Source organism: Notamacropus eugenii, chromosome 3 (genome assembly GCF_028372415.1).
Source record: "Notamacropus eugenii isolate mMacEug1 chromosome 3, mMacEug1.pri_v2, whole genome shotgun sequence".
Classification (NCBI taxonomy): domain Eukaryota; kingdom Metazoa; phylum Chordata; class Mammalia; order Diprotodontia; family Macropodidae; genus Notamacropus; species Notamacropus eugenii.
In genome coordinates this window covers 232860631-232874942 of record NC_092874.1, presented here as the reverse complement: position 1 = coordinate 232874942, position 14312 = coordinate 232860631, and the positions used below count along the sequence as shown (strand labels likewise).

General features: G+C 46.1%; 1 protein-coding gene across 5 annotated transcripts; it reads left to right on the top strand.

Annotated features, from left to right (window-relative positions):
- The first annotated feature begins 535 nt into the window (after positions 1 to 535).
- ARHGAP9 (Rho GTPase activating protein 9) lies at positions 536 to 12169 on the top strand. 5 transcript variants are annotated; one of them, XM_072655170.1, is made up of 18 exons: positions 536 to 613; positions 1490 to 1828; positions 2192 to 2403; positions 3088 to 3306; positions 3779 to 3901; positions 4216 to 4287; positions 4824 to 4885; positions 5197 to 5284; positions 5586 to 5681; positions 5868 to 5966; positions 6252 to 6390; positions 6586 to 6687; positions 6879 to 6977; positions 7857 to 7934; positions 8110 to 8163; positions 8410 to 8544; positions 8762 to 8867; positions 9314 to 12169. In XM_072655170.1, exons 2-18 carry the CDS (start codon positions 1513 to 1515, stop codon positions 9489 to 9491), a joined length of 2178 nt encoding a protein of 725 aa, XP_072511271.1. In that variant the 5' UTR covers positions 536 to 613; positions 1490 to 1512; the 3' UTR covers positions 9492 to 12169. The 5 variants fall into 5 exon arrangements, with proteins under 5 accessions (XP_072511271.1, XP_072511269.1, XP_072511270.1 ...); XM_072655168.1 differs by having other exon boundaries at positions 6252 to 6444; XM_072655169.1 differs by having other exon boundaries at positions 3085 to 3306.
- The last annotated feature ends 2143 nt before the right edge of the window (positions 12170 to 14312 follow it).

Here is a 14312-nt window from a genome sequence, read left to right as displayed (position 1 = left end):
AAAAAATGCAGTTAGAAATTAGGTACAGTCAGAGGTTGTACTAAACTGAAGGTAACTAAAGCAATTAGTTTAATTTTATTAATTAAAAGAATTTAATTAGTTAATAGAACATTAATCTTACACTAGGATGGGGGGGTGAAGAAATGAAGAGATCTTATTGCATTTAGTAACAAGCTATTTCTCTAGGCTGGAACAGCTTAAGTAAACACAAGGTAGGGAGGGGAAATGGAGGAAAACAAAACACAGAGATGAGGGGCATTGAGAAAGGAAGGAACTGAGAATTAAATTAACATCATACAAATATATTAAGCAAATAACCTCTTCTCCTTTGTATCCCAAGCAGATTCCTAAAGGAAACAGGGAGGTTTGAGAGGAAAGGTTGCCCCCTATTTTAAAAGTGGAAATAAGTAAGGGTCAATCACAATTCAGCCAACTGAGGTCAAACCCTGGAGACCTAGCCCAGCCCTCTTGTCACATGCTGGGGGAAGGGAGTGGATTATCTGATGTCACAGCCGGTGGGGACCTTGGTCACCTCCTCACACAACCAGGCTGTTGAACCTAAGACGGTGTAAAGGAAGCTGAGACAAAAAAGGGGGAAAAAGGAGTAGGCCAGGTAAGGAGGGGGAAGAAAAAGCAGACTCTAGATTTGGGTTAAAAGCATATCAAAAAGTGCCCGTCATGCTAGAGGGAAAGCTACCTCTTCTCTTTTTCAGGATTTTGAGGAATACTCTCTTTTACTTTCCATAAGTCCCTCTCCTTATAATCTGCTGGGGACTGAGAGTTGTGGAAAGACTTCTCGGTGTAAGAAATCATATTCTGAGAGAATCTGGAGCCCCTGTCTCCATGTTTCTGTACTCCTAACTCAGTCTCTCTAGCTTTTTTTTTGTTTGTTTGCTTCTCTGTCTCTAAAAGTCAAAGGCAACACAGGAAACAAGCAGCCTTAAGTCTGAAGTGATAGTGAAAAAAAAACTTCAATGGTTATGTGTCTTTCGCTCAGTCATTTTCTCTTTGTCTCCATGTGTCTGCTTTTCTCTTTCCCTGTTTTTGACCTCTGGCCTTATCCAGACCTTTTCTCCCTCTCTCCCCAGCCCAGGCTGTGGGAACCAGGATCAATGATTCTTCAATACTGGATACAATGGGTCCTGAAAGACATATAAGGGAAGAAATAACAGCTAAGGTTGCTCCTATGATTTCCTGTCCCTGTCAGTCACAGTCCCTGACCCAGCCCTCTGACCACATCCTCTCTCACTTCAGGCACATGTTTCTCTGACATACACACACCACCCACCTGGTCTAGGGCTTAGACGTTCTCTTCCAAGAACCTCTCACTAAATCCCATCATCCTTTTGTACTCTAAGAACTAATTAACTGTACTTTGATTCCAGTATTGAGAACTTAACATCTCTTCACCCTGATTCCCTAACCTTCTATCTTATTGCTCTTGATCTCTACCTCACTCTAGGTATCTGATGCTACCTTCCCTCCACAGGTGACCAGGGATTTCTAATTGCCATGTTCTCTGGCAAATGGTGGCCAGGGACCAGGGACACCCTTGGGGTGGGGACTCGTGGCCCATCCCGGGGAGCCCGCCTCTACATCTTATATAGCTTCACCTACATGGGAGCAGATGGCCAGCAAGTATCTCTGGCTGAAGGTGACCGATTTCTCCTGCTTCGAAAGACCAACCCAGACTGGTGGTTGGTGAGGCCTCTGGGAGCACCTCGAAACACCCGTCCCCTTTTTGTCCCAGCTGCATACATGGCTGAAGAATCTACATCCACTAGGAGGGCCTCTGCTACTACTACTAGCCAACTCTTCTGTGCCCCTAGTAAGTGAAACCCTCCTTTTCTCACCCAGCCCTTGTTTCAGTAATTCCTTTGTTTCTTATCATGCCCCTAATTATTAATGAGTAATTCTTACTTCAACTGGCTTTTCATGAGTTTTTAACAATACCTTTCTCCAAATGATCTCCATATCTCTAATAAACAGCTCCAACTTTTCCCATCAGTCTTTCCCCAGGCCTCTCAAATGTCAAGTCCCATCTATTCTTATTCCACTTCCCCACTATGTTTCCTCTCTTTCTATCTTTCTAATGCCTATCCCAAGTTCATTGGACCCCCAGAAAAATGAGGCTACCTGAAACTTGGGAGGTTACAAATCTATTTTCCCTCCCCCCATTCTCTGTCACCAGAACGAAATCCGTTTCACTCTTCCCTGGGAGAACTGTCTCAGTCATCCCAGGGTAAATGCCCCAGCCCGTCCTGGCAACCTCCTCTGCCGCCAAGAATACGAAGAAGCCTTAGTGCAGCTGAACTGAGTCCCAGCCCACTGCAATCCCCCTCAGACGGACTGACCCATTTGCACTCTCAAGAAGACCTCAGAACTACGACCAATAACAACACAGTGAGAAATCCCCCTTTTCCCCTAAAATCATTCCAATTAATTCTGAGTCCTCGGCCTCCAATGGTTCTTTGCCTTTTCTATGCACTTCTGAAATGAACAAATAGTCTGATTTCCTTGCAACGTCCACCCACCCCAAAGTCCCAGGCCATCGGAATACCCCTGTCCTCTCGGAGGCCTAAACTGCTCACCTGCCGTTAGAGTGTCAGTCACTGCCCACTCACTCTGTCCTCCTTGGGAACCGAGAACATCCCCTGCTTAGATCCCGAAGTTAGGGGGCTAGGTTTAAGTTGTCTCTTCTGTGAGAGCAGGCTATGTGGGTGGGTGGAGTCCTAAGCTCCTCCCTGCCCCCACCCCACCCCCTAAGCAGGCAGCATGTTCCCCTTTCCTTCAGCCTTGGGGTTAGGGTTGTGTGTTTGGGGGGAAGTTGGCAACAGGAAGCCAGTAGGAGTAAAGTTAAGGGGAGGGGAGCCAGAGGCTTAGAAACGGCAGAGCATAGCCCTACCAGCACCTGGGACACCCCAATCTGGGGCTGGTGGTAAGAATATAGGGAGTAGGGAACTGGAGTTGGAAAAAGATCTGAATGGCCCGGGGCAAGGAGGAAAGGAGGAAACAAAATTAAGGAGGAGTTTGGATTAGCATCCTATTAGAGTCTCTTTCCCTCTCCCACCCTCCCACCCCCAGCAGTCGGGACCCTGGTCCCCCATGTCCGAGCCCCCTCTGTACTGTAACCTGGTGGACCTGCGCCGCAGCTCCCAGACACCACCCCCAGGCCCCACTCGGCCCCCACTGCAGCGGCTGGACTTCTGGGAACAGCATCTGGACCTGGACTCTGGTCGCTGTTTCTACGTTCACTCCCTGACTGGACAGGCGTCCTGGAAGCCTCCCCGAAGAGCTCGTGAAAAGGTGGGAAAAAGAAAGGCCTTCCTCTTTGCAGTGTATTACCACCCCTTCTCTTGCTCCCAGTACCTCACTCATCTCCGCCCCTCCCCCTTCGAGAGGTGACACTTTCTCTCGGAGGGATTTCCTCATCTCTCCCAATCGTGGGGTGCGGAATCTGAAGGTCTATGGAAGACCTTTTAAAGCAGAGGGACTCAAGATTTACTGGGTTATTGTACCTTTCAGCAGTCTGGGGAAATCTCTGGACCTCTTCTCAAAATCATGTTTTCGAATGCATAAAATAAAATGCATAAAATTATAAGGGAAACAAATTGTATTACAAATCATATAGCAAAAATTTATCAAAAATTTTTTTTAAGAAAAGCAAGTCGCTGGGGTACAGGTTAAGTACCCCTCCTTTGAAGTGAAGAGGCTGGGGAGGCTGGTTTTTTACGAAGTCATTTAGTTTCGGTTGTTTCTCTTCCCTCCCCACGACCAGACTCCTGACTCCATGGAAGGGACCCCTCACCTAGGGAGAGATGCCCAAGTCCAGCACGCTGCAGAGAAGGGTCCGGGACCCTACCATCGGGTGTCAGAAACCAAGGAGAAGTTCACCACTCAAGTGAGATATCTTTGACTCCCTCATCTGCACCCTAGGAGAGAGGTTTAGTTCTCCCTTTGCTCTGGGAGCCTGCCCCACCCATCAGACGCCCCGCTCCCCCCAAAACACACCACCTCGGTTGCCCCGGGGTTGATCTTTCCTCTCCGCTTCGCGGTTTCCTTTGTTCCCCGCCCACCCCCTGCATCTCAGAGGTACTCTTTCCTTCCCCTCTTCCTCTGGACTCGGGAGTTGAGATGGGAAGATGGGACTTCTACGCCCACGGATCCCATCTCTTCTCTCTGTCCTCACTCTGCCACACCGGCTCCTCCTCCCAGACCTCCATTTCGGACAACTCCCGAGGCTCCCTGGCCCGTAGATCCCAGCCTCAGCTCCTGGATGACCCCCACGTGAGTCTCTCTTTCCTCCTTAACTGTCCTGTGTCATCGGGGTCCCTAGGATTCAGGCCAAACGTTTCTCTAAACCCGTTCTCTACCTCCACTTTCACAGCAGAAAGTGATTCCTCCCTTCTTGGATATTCATAGAGCACTTTGTTTGACCTCACTCACAACTTCTAGTGATACTTATCAGTCTATCTACTTTGTATCCTCAGCTACTCCCCCTCCCTCTTAGTAGAAAATTATGAGGGATTGTGCTATCTGCTGGGCCCCACATTTCACACACACACACACACACACACACACACACACACACACACACACACACACACACACACACACACCTTCCAAGCATAATAAATGTTTGCTTACTTGAATTCTGACCAATCCTCCCCTTCTCCCAAAATATCCACCCAGCCTTCTGGAGATGGTTCCTGGACTATAGAAATGTCTAAGCAAATAAACTGAACCTCCTCTGAGATAACTCCTTAGCCCCTGGAACACACTTCAGTGGGGTCTAATGATAACTTTCCTCTTTCCTCACACAGGAGGTGGAGAAGTCCGGCATGCTCAACAAGACAAAGATCGCTGAGGGAGGCCGGAAGCTCAGGTGGGGATTGGGGAGCTGGTTATGGGGGATGGGAACTGAAAGATCTGAGACTCTTTTGGGTCCTGGACCCCCCTGGCAGTCTGGTGAAGTCTGTGGACTCCTCACAACCATGTTTTTAAATACTTAAAATAACATACATAGGATGAGGAAAGGAGCCAAAAGTTAGTGAAACTACAGATAGAAAGTTTTTCCCATCCGAGTTCATGGACCCCCCAGATCTCTGCAGAAGAATAACCTGATCTAGGAGGCAAGATACTGATAGGGAGAATTATCTCTCTGTGGTGCGATGATTTTCCAAATGCTCCCTACAGGAAGAACTGGGGTTCATCCTGGGTGGTGCTGACAGGAAATAGCTTGGTGTTCTACAAAGTTCCTCCAACTTCAATTACTCCTGGATGGGTGAGAGTTCTGTGTTCTGGGCAAAGGGGTGTTGGAGTAGAGGGTCTGCAGACTGAGGAAGGGAGAAGAGGGATGGCAAGTGGCAAATGCATTTTCTCCCCCATTTACCCACTGGATTGGAGAACTGAGAGGTGAAGGTGGTGAAGATAATGATGAGGTCAGGGAGTGAGTTGGGAGGAGCTTACCATCATTTCCCCCTTCCTACACTCTTGGGTGGGGGTTGACACCCCAATGAGTTAGGGGCTCAGAGAGGGAGGTAGTAATGGCCTCAATTTTTTCTCCTGACCCTACTCTCATGCAGGGTCCAGCTGGCAGTCGGCCAGAGAGTAGTGTGGACTTAAGAGGGGCAGCTCTGGCCCCTGGTAGACATCTGTCAAGCCGCCAGAATGTCCTTTATGTGAGTGATTGTCCATCCCACTCCCTCCCAGGCAATATATATTACTGTCCTGGTCTTCTGTCTGATGTCTCTCTGCCCATCATCTCTCCACTTCCAGAAGTCAGACCCTACATATTTCCCAAATATCTATCTTCCCCCAAGTCACGTCGTTCCCCTACTAACCTTTCCCCTGGGCCTGACCTTCAGGTGCGCACTGTTCCTGGACATGAGTTCCTGCTGCAGTCTGATGATGAGACAGAATTCCGAACCTGGCACCAGGCACTTCGGGAGGTCATCGACCGCCTGGTCAGAGGGCCAAGAGCCCAGCGTGTCGGGTTTGGGAGGGAAATTCAGAGACAAGTTTGGGCAGAGGAGTTTGGTCATACAAACAGAATTTGAGGGGGAGTTTTGGGGGTTAGTTGAGACTAACATTGGAGCTAAAGGGTTAAATTTGAACATGCAAAGATTTGGAAGCTAGGAGTCTCCCAGGGTTGGGGACAACAGTCTCTCCCTAGCTCATCACTCTTTTCCCCCAAGCACTAGTGCCTGGACCCCCGCTCCATCCCAATACCAAGCTCTGTCTGATTCCAGGAGCGTGAGAACCCTCTGGAACTGCGACTATCTGGGGCTGGGCCAGGGGACCTTGAGGAGCTGAGCCAGGGTGAAGAAGATGAGGAGCCAGAGCCGAAGCCCCTGCTAGGACGTCGAGGGGGAAGCTACAGAATCTCTTGTAAGAAACTGGATTTCGTGGGAGAGCCTGAGCCAGGAGGCAGAACAAGACCAGGTGTCAGGGAATGAGTTGGGCCACAACCACTGTGACTAATCCTCACTTAGGGGATGCATACCAGGATGCTCTAGGAGATCTGGGGCCTTCCTCAGGTCCCCCTCCCAGCTTTGTACCCCAACCCTACACTTACTTCCTCAGGTCGGGGCCCTGAAGAGCAGAATCGAGTGAAGAACAAACTGAAAAGGCTGATAGCAAAGAGACCCCCCTTGCAAAGTCTACAGGAGCGGGGACTGCTCCGAGGTACAGGATGGGAGAAAAGGGATAATGGATCTGAGTTTCAGTAGGTAGATAAAGTCTTTTCCAAGATCCAGGTAATTTGGAGGGGGCTGTTCACTTCAAGTTGGGGGAGGAGAGGTAGGGAGGAGAGATTTATGTTTAAAATGAAGTGCCCAGGCTAATAGGAATCTCTTCTTCTCTCCTGCCCCTCCCAGACCAGGTGTTTGGCTGCCACTTGGAGTCTCTGTGCAAGAGAGAAGGGAGCACCGTGCCAAATTTTTTCAGGCTCTGCATAGATACTGTGGACAAGAGAGGTAACTTTCCCATAGAGTCCTAGCCTCTCACTCCTTCCACCCCACCACACACACACACACACACACACACACACACACACACACACACACACACACACACACACACACTTCCTTTAACTCCTAACTCTTCCCCAAATCCTTTCTGTGGCCTTGATTCTGCCCTGCCTAACTTTCCAGCCTTCCGCCCCACCCACCCCAGGCTCTCTGTACACCTCCTCCACACGTTTCCTAGGTTCCTTTTTACACTTTCCTGATTTCCTCAGATCTTCAGTTCATTCAGCAGACCAGTATTAAGCTTCTGCTAAGAGGCTAGACTAGTGCTGAACTCACACACCCTGCTCACAAGAGGCATACAATCTTATTGAAGGGGGAAGGGATTATAAATACCTATGAGAAAAGTGCTTTTATTAGGTCTAGGTAAGTGGATTATGAAGAGGGTCAGATCACTTTCACTCAGGTGGTGAAGGGGAAAAGTCAAATAACACTTCCTGACTGATGAAAGTGGCACTAGAGTTGGGCCTTAAGGGAAGAAAGCAAGTTCAACAGTGAGTGATGAAATGGAGCCATCTTTTCTAATTATGAGCCAAGACCCAAGACAGAAGGCAGAAAAAAATGGAATGGACAGGATTTTCTTTTGACTGGAACTTGGATATGTGAAGGGGAGTAACATAAAGTTGGAAAAGGAGGCGGGAGGCAGACGTTAGAAGAATTTAGGTGCCAGAATCTTTTAGGGAGGAAATACTGGGAGTCTCTGAAGGGTTTTGAGTCCTGAAATCCAATTGGAACAGAAGACACAGGCAGCTGTGTGAAGACTGGATTGGAGAAAGGGTAGATCTGCTCCCAGGTTCACTCCTTTGCCTTGATTTATCCCACCTTTAGGTCTGGATGTGGATGGTATTTACAGAGTCAGTGGGAATTTGGCCATAATCCAGAAACTTCGGTTCCTGGTGGACAGAGGTAGGAGAAATGGAAGTTAAGCACTGGTGCTGGTATGTGGGAGATTGGGGAGGGATAACAGGACCCAATTGGAAAATTTGAGAGATGGAGGAATATCTCAGCACTGACTAGGAAGAATGATTGTTGGGAACCTGGACATTGGCACTGACCTCTCTCTCCTCCCTGTGTCTGGCAGAACGAGCAGTCACCTCTGATGGAAGATATCTGTTCCCTGAGCAGCCAGGACAAGGTACTTACATGGAGTTTCCACTTCCTGCCCCCAATTTTTCCATATCTTTAGAGTGTTCTGTGTTCTCTCAGCTTCAGCCCTACCCAGAAATTGTCCCCAACCTCTCAACTTCCTGTGTTAAGCCCAGAATAGCCTATGCTTGTGTCTTCCTCCTAATTTCTAAGCTTCTCCTCCCTTCTGTGTTCCCCTAACTCCCCTAACCCATGCTGTGCCTTTCTCTGCATTCCCACTTCCTTCTCCCCACAGAGGGCCACCTGGATCTGGACAGTGCAGAGTGGGATGACATCCACGTCGTGACTGGAGCCTTAAAGCTTTTTCTTCGGGAGCTTCCCCAGCCCTTGGTCCCTCCATCACTGCTGCCACACCTTAGAGAAGCCCTAGGTAGGGGTTGGGAATTTAGAAGGACTTTTGATATGAGGGTAAATGGGAGATAAGAAATAGGGGACCTCACCTCCTGGGTAGGAGAAGGACATATGCCCTTTAGTGTGTGGAAAAATGCCAATGACAAGAGACTCAGTAAAATTATTCTCTAAGTCTGCCCCACCCTACACATAGGCTCTAGCCTCATCCCTACTTCTCTTACCCTCTCTCTATATAGCACTTCCTGAATCCGAGCAGCGTTTATCCCGGGTACAGGAGCTCCTAGGCTCAATGCCAAAGCCTAATCAAGACACTCTTCGGTGCCTCCTGGAACATTTATGCAGGTGATGATGGAGGAACACCTATGTGGGAGGGAAAGGGCTAGGGGAAAAATTCTTTGCAAATGGAGAGATCCAGGTAGAAGCTGGCCTAGGGTGAAGACATCTGTATAGGTGGAGCTGAGGGAGCATCCGTATTTGTGGAAAAAATAGCAAATAGAGCTACACTTAGGGTCTGATCAGGAGGGAAAGGAAGAGAATAAGCTTTTATTAATCACCTGCTATGTGCTGAGTGCTTTATCATTTATCTCATTTATTTATTTCATTAGCAAGGGTCAATAGACGTCAAGGACAAGAGGGGAAACAGGGCTAGAGACATAAAGAAAATTTATAGCTTCCATTTCTCTTCCCTCCTCCTCCTTCCTTTCTTCCTTTAGCTCTCCCACCCCAAAGTGACTTGTGCTTTGTAATGTGAAGAGTGATACACGTTACCCTCTGACTTTGATCCCCAGGGTGATTGCACATGCAGACAAGAACCGAATGACTCCTCACAACTTGGGTATTGTGTTTGGACCAACATTGCTAAGACCAGAGCAAGAGACGTCTGACCCAGCCGCTCATGTTGTTTACCCTGGACAGCTGGTTCAGCTGCTGCTGAATGACTTCACCAGTCTCTTTCCTAAACCGTGAATCCTGGACTCTGCCCTGTACAAGGTTGTTGAGATAACCTCAACTCTGAAAATGGGGAGCAGGAGGGATAGGCCCTCTATTTGTTAGCCATAGCATTTGACTTAGGAGTTCCCTCTGTTAACTGTAACATTTGGGTAAAACCTCCATTCGTCAGACATATTTTAGGGAAAATATCTGTTTCAATGGGTGATTTCCATTTTAAGGATTTCCCTATTAGGGGAACCTGTGATTTTTTTAAGTGGGGAAGGTTGTTCCTTGTTGGGGGAGTCTGGGATGTTATACCCTTTAAATTCTATATCACCTAATTTTATCTTCGTGTATTGGGAGGGTTTATCAGGTTCACTTTCAATAAGGAAGGACTCACATATACCCCAGATTCATCCTGGAGGTGACCTAACCCTGAAGAAAGAGGATTAGATTTCCTTCATCACTCTGGCTCATTGTGCCCCTATCACGAACCAGAACTCTGGTTCTGGGGAAATCTATTAAACAAAGCTTAGGTATGGCTCCTATTTACAGTCTCCCCCAAAGGTCGGTAAGAGAGTTCCTTCTAGAAAAAGTACTTAATCTACAGTTATAGGACAGCTACTTACTTTCACTGATTAGCTATTGAAGCTGCTGTTACATTTAAAATACAAAAGACTTATCCATGTATTAACAAATACTTAAAAACAAAATAATAATGTATCACAGCTGTTATAAAATCCCCAAGAAATAAAGATATCTTATAGGACTACTGCTGCTGAACAAATATTTCACATTCAACTTGGATCTGTACTGTCCAGGCAGCTGAAAAGGTTCAGACCTTCTGGTCCATCCAGGCATAGTTCTTTATTCCTGGTTTCAGGATGAATTCTGTGATCTTTTTTTTTTCTGGAGAAACAGTATAGTTGTTGGAGGCATCTTGTGTTCAGCAGCTGTCACCAATTCAAACAGTCAGAAGCTTCTAAACTTGCAAGTAGCCATCAAGGTTGGAAAAGATGCATCTCAGGATCTGTGGTTGTAGGTAGCAGGCCTGTGCTCAGGGAAGAAAGACAAAACAGTAAAGACAACCAGGGATTTAAAATTTAGTCTCAGGTTCAAGTAGCAAGCACATGTTCTTGCAGTCATATACTCATAGCCATCGTTGCCACTACAGGGTGCAGATGGTAGAGAAATCCCTTTACCTCCTCACTGAAAGTCCAAAGTAAAGTTGGCAAAGTCCCAAAGCAATATACTCAAAAGAGAGGGTGGAGTCTTTCTAACACCTGCTGAGGGGGAGGTTTCTCCTGACTCAGCTGCCAGTCATCTTCCACCAAAAAAAAGGGGGGGGGGCTAGAGATTTGTGGACTTCCCTATTTTATATTCATTTCTGTGATTCTGGACTGGAAGACTCGGGCAGAAACAGAAGCAGCAACCCAGTCTAATTTTCCCAACACTCCCCTCCAAACAACTTTAAGATAATATCCCAAATCAAATTCTGGAGCAGTAGAGCCAACAAAAGGTCAGGGAGAGACATTTTTCCAGATTAAAACAATTTAGGAGTTCAGCAGAAGTTTGTTACTCTGGGGTGGGGGCCAACCTAGAGCATATTCAGCAGCAGCAGTAGCAACAGCAGTGGAACTTGGAGCCTGCTATAACAGCAACAGTAGAAGATTTGGGAACTCTCAGCCCAGAGATGCTAAGAGAGTCAGAAAACTTCTCAGAAAGAGACTACAGAGGACCATTTGCTGGCACTGGGCGCAACCAGCGCTGACTAGCACTTCCATTGCCTACAGTTCCAGGATGGAGAAGAGCACTTGTGATGGTCACAAGGGAGAAGGGGTCCTGGTTATAGTTCCAAGGCAGAGAAGAACATTAGTACTTGTGGCTACAGGAGAGCAGAGGACTTAGCCACACTTCCAGGACCAAAAGGATTGCTAGTCCATGTGGCTGCAGAGAAGCAGGGACCTTTCCTGGGAAAAGACCAGAGACTCCTCTCTCCAGATCACACCACCTTGGAACCACCAAAAACTTGTAGACCCCAGAACTACCTCTGACAATGGAAGTACAAAATAGCCTGAAGGGACAGTGCTATCCCACCCCACGGTGAGCAGAACCCAACTTTAACATAAAGACCAAGGTCAAGAAATAGGCTGGGAAAATGAGAAACAACAAAAAAAGAAGTTGACAATAAAAGGCTACTATGGTGGCACAGATGACTAAAACACAAACTCAGAAGAAGACAATAATAAGAAAACAGCTACCACCAAAGCCTCAAAGAAATATGCTAATTAGATAAAAGCCCAACAAAAATTTCTGAAAAAAGTTAAAGAAAGAGATGAGGGATAGTAGGAAAAATGGAGAGGAGGAATGAGAGTGATGCAAGAAAATTATGAAAAGAGAATTAACAGCTTGGTAAAAGAGAGTAATATCTTAAAAAACAGAATTGGCCTAATGGTAAAGGAGGCATAAAAATTCAGTGAAGAGAAAAATTCCTTAGAAACAAATAGGACAAATGGGAAAATAGGTACAAAAATTCACTGAAGAAAAGAACTCCTTTAAAAAGAGAACTGGCCAAATGGGAAAAGAAATGCAAAAGTTCAATGGAGAAAATAGCTCCTTAAAAATTAGAATTGGACAAGTGTAAGCTAATGACTCCACAAGACATCAAAAATAATAAAGCAAAGTCAAAAGAATGAAAAAAAAAGAGAATAAAATGTGAAAATAATTCAGTGGAAAAATAACTAACCTAGAAAATAGATTGAGGAATTTAAGAATAATTGGGCTGCCTGAAAACCATGATTAAAAAAAAGGCTATACATCATATTTCAAAAAATTATCAAGGAAAACTGCCCTGATATTCTAGAACCAGAAAATAAAATAGAAATTGAAAGAATCCAGCAACCACCACTTGGAAGAAATCCCCAAATGAAAACTCCCAGGAATATGAGAAGCAAATTCCAGGGCTCCCAGGTCAAGGAGAAAATATTGCAAGCAATCAAAAAGAACCCATTTAAATATTGTGGAGACACAGTCAGGATCACACAAGATTTGGCATCTTCCTTGTTAAAGGAGCAGAGGACTTGGAATATGATATTCTGGAAGGCAAAAGAGCTAGGATTACAACCAAAAATAACCTATCCAGAAAAAGTGAGTATAATCCTTCAGGAGGGAAATGGGTATTTGATGAAATAAAGGACTTCCAAGCATTCCTTATGAAAAGAACAGAACTGAGTAGAAAGCTTGACATTCAAATATGCTTAAGAGAATCATTAAAAGTTAATAAGCATGAAAGAGTAATCATAAGAGACTCAATAAAGTTAAATTGCTTATATTCCTATATGGGAAGGTGATTCTTATAACTCCTAAGAATTTTATCATTATTAGGGTATTTAGAAGGGGTCTACATAGAGGGCGCAGGTGTGAGTCAATTATGTTGGGATGATCTAAAAAAAATGAAAGGGTGGGGCAGAGCCAAGATGGCAGAGTAGAAAGACACACATATGCAGGGTCTCCCTACACAGCCCATAAAATGCCTGTAGAGAGGGACTCTCAACAAATTTTGGTGCAGCAGAAGTGGAGAACAACAGAGTGGAGGAGATTTCTGGCCCAGGGTGACCTGAAAGGCTGATGGGAAACGTCGGTAGCACCTGATGTGGAGCACAGAGCCAAGCCCAGCCCAGCCTTGGCTGCATGGCTCACAAACAGTCTCTGGGGACAGAATCTCCCGTCGCAGCATCGGGTCCGCAGATCCCTCAACCCACAGGCGCCAAAAGTCAGTGATGGGGTTTTTTCAGCTGGCTGGGAAGGGAGAAGGGCCTTCCCATAGCTCCAGCATCAGGCAGCAGCCTGTAGAGGCCACATCAGTCAGGCAGCAGAAGTTCTCACAGTAGCCCCTACAGCAGCCTGAGACCATTGCTGGATCATAAAAACCCCTGGGGGCACTGAGGTAGCTGGGCTTTGTCTCGCTCTGAATGGTGGCCCTGCCCCCACGGCTTGACTGAATCTCACCCCCCTAGTGCTAGCTTGGTGGAACTGGAGGTCAGGTACCTGTGGAGAGGAAACTGCTAAGATTCTGGACACAAAAGTCCTTCCCTGTGTCCAGACCAGTACACACTTGATTGTACCACCTTGGAGGAACTGATATCCTACAGGTCCCCAGAGTATGCCCTACTCTTGACAAAGGACTCAAAAGTCAAGTAACTGGTTGGGAAAATGCCCAGAAAAGGGAAAAAAAATAAGACCATAGAAGGTTACTTTCTTGGTGAACAGATATCTCCTCCTATCCTTTCTGAGGAGGAAGAACAATGCTTACCATCAGGGAAAGACATAAAAGTCAAGGCTTCTGTATCCCAAACATGCAAAATAAATATTCAGTGGGCTCAGGCCATGGAAGAGCTCAAAAAGGATTTTGAAAATCAAGTTAGAGAGGTGGAGGAAAAACTGGGAAGAGAAATGAGAGAGATGCAAGAAAAGCATGAAAAGCAGGTCAACATCTTGCTAAAGGAGACCCAAAAAAAAAATGCTGAAGAAAATAACACCTTTAAAAATAGGCTAACTCAATTGAAAAAAGAGGTTCAAAAAGTCAAGGAGGAGAAGAATGCTTTAAAAAGCAGAATTAGCCAAATGGAAAAGGAGGTTCAAAAGCTCACTGAAGAAAATAGTTCTTTCAAAATTAGAATGGAACAGATGGAGGCTAATGACTTTATGAGAAACCAAGAAATAACAAAACAAAACCAAAAGAATGAAAAAATAGAAGATAATGTGAAATATCTCAATGGAAAAACAACTGACCTGGAAAACAGATCCAGGAGAAACAATTTAAAAATTATGGGACTACCTGAAAGCCAGGATCAAAAA

What these genes read in the sequence shown, in the direction of transcription:
- ARHGAP9 (XM_072655166.1), top strand. Translation starts at nt 1,513, where the DNA reads ATGTTCTCTGGCAAATGGTGGCCAGGGACCAGGGACACCCTTGGGGTG. An exon ending in GAGGGAGGCCGGAAGCTCAG is followed by an intron (nt 4,886 to 5,196) that starts GTGGGGATTGGG and finishes TGCTCCCTACAG; the next exon opens with GAAGAACTGGGGTTCATCCT. An exon ending in AGGAGGCAGAACAAGACCAG is followed by an intron (nt 6,445 to 6,585) that starts GTGTCAGGGAAT and finishes TTACTTCCTCAG; the next exon opens with GTCGGGGCCCTGAAGAGCAG.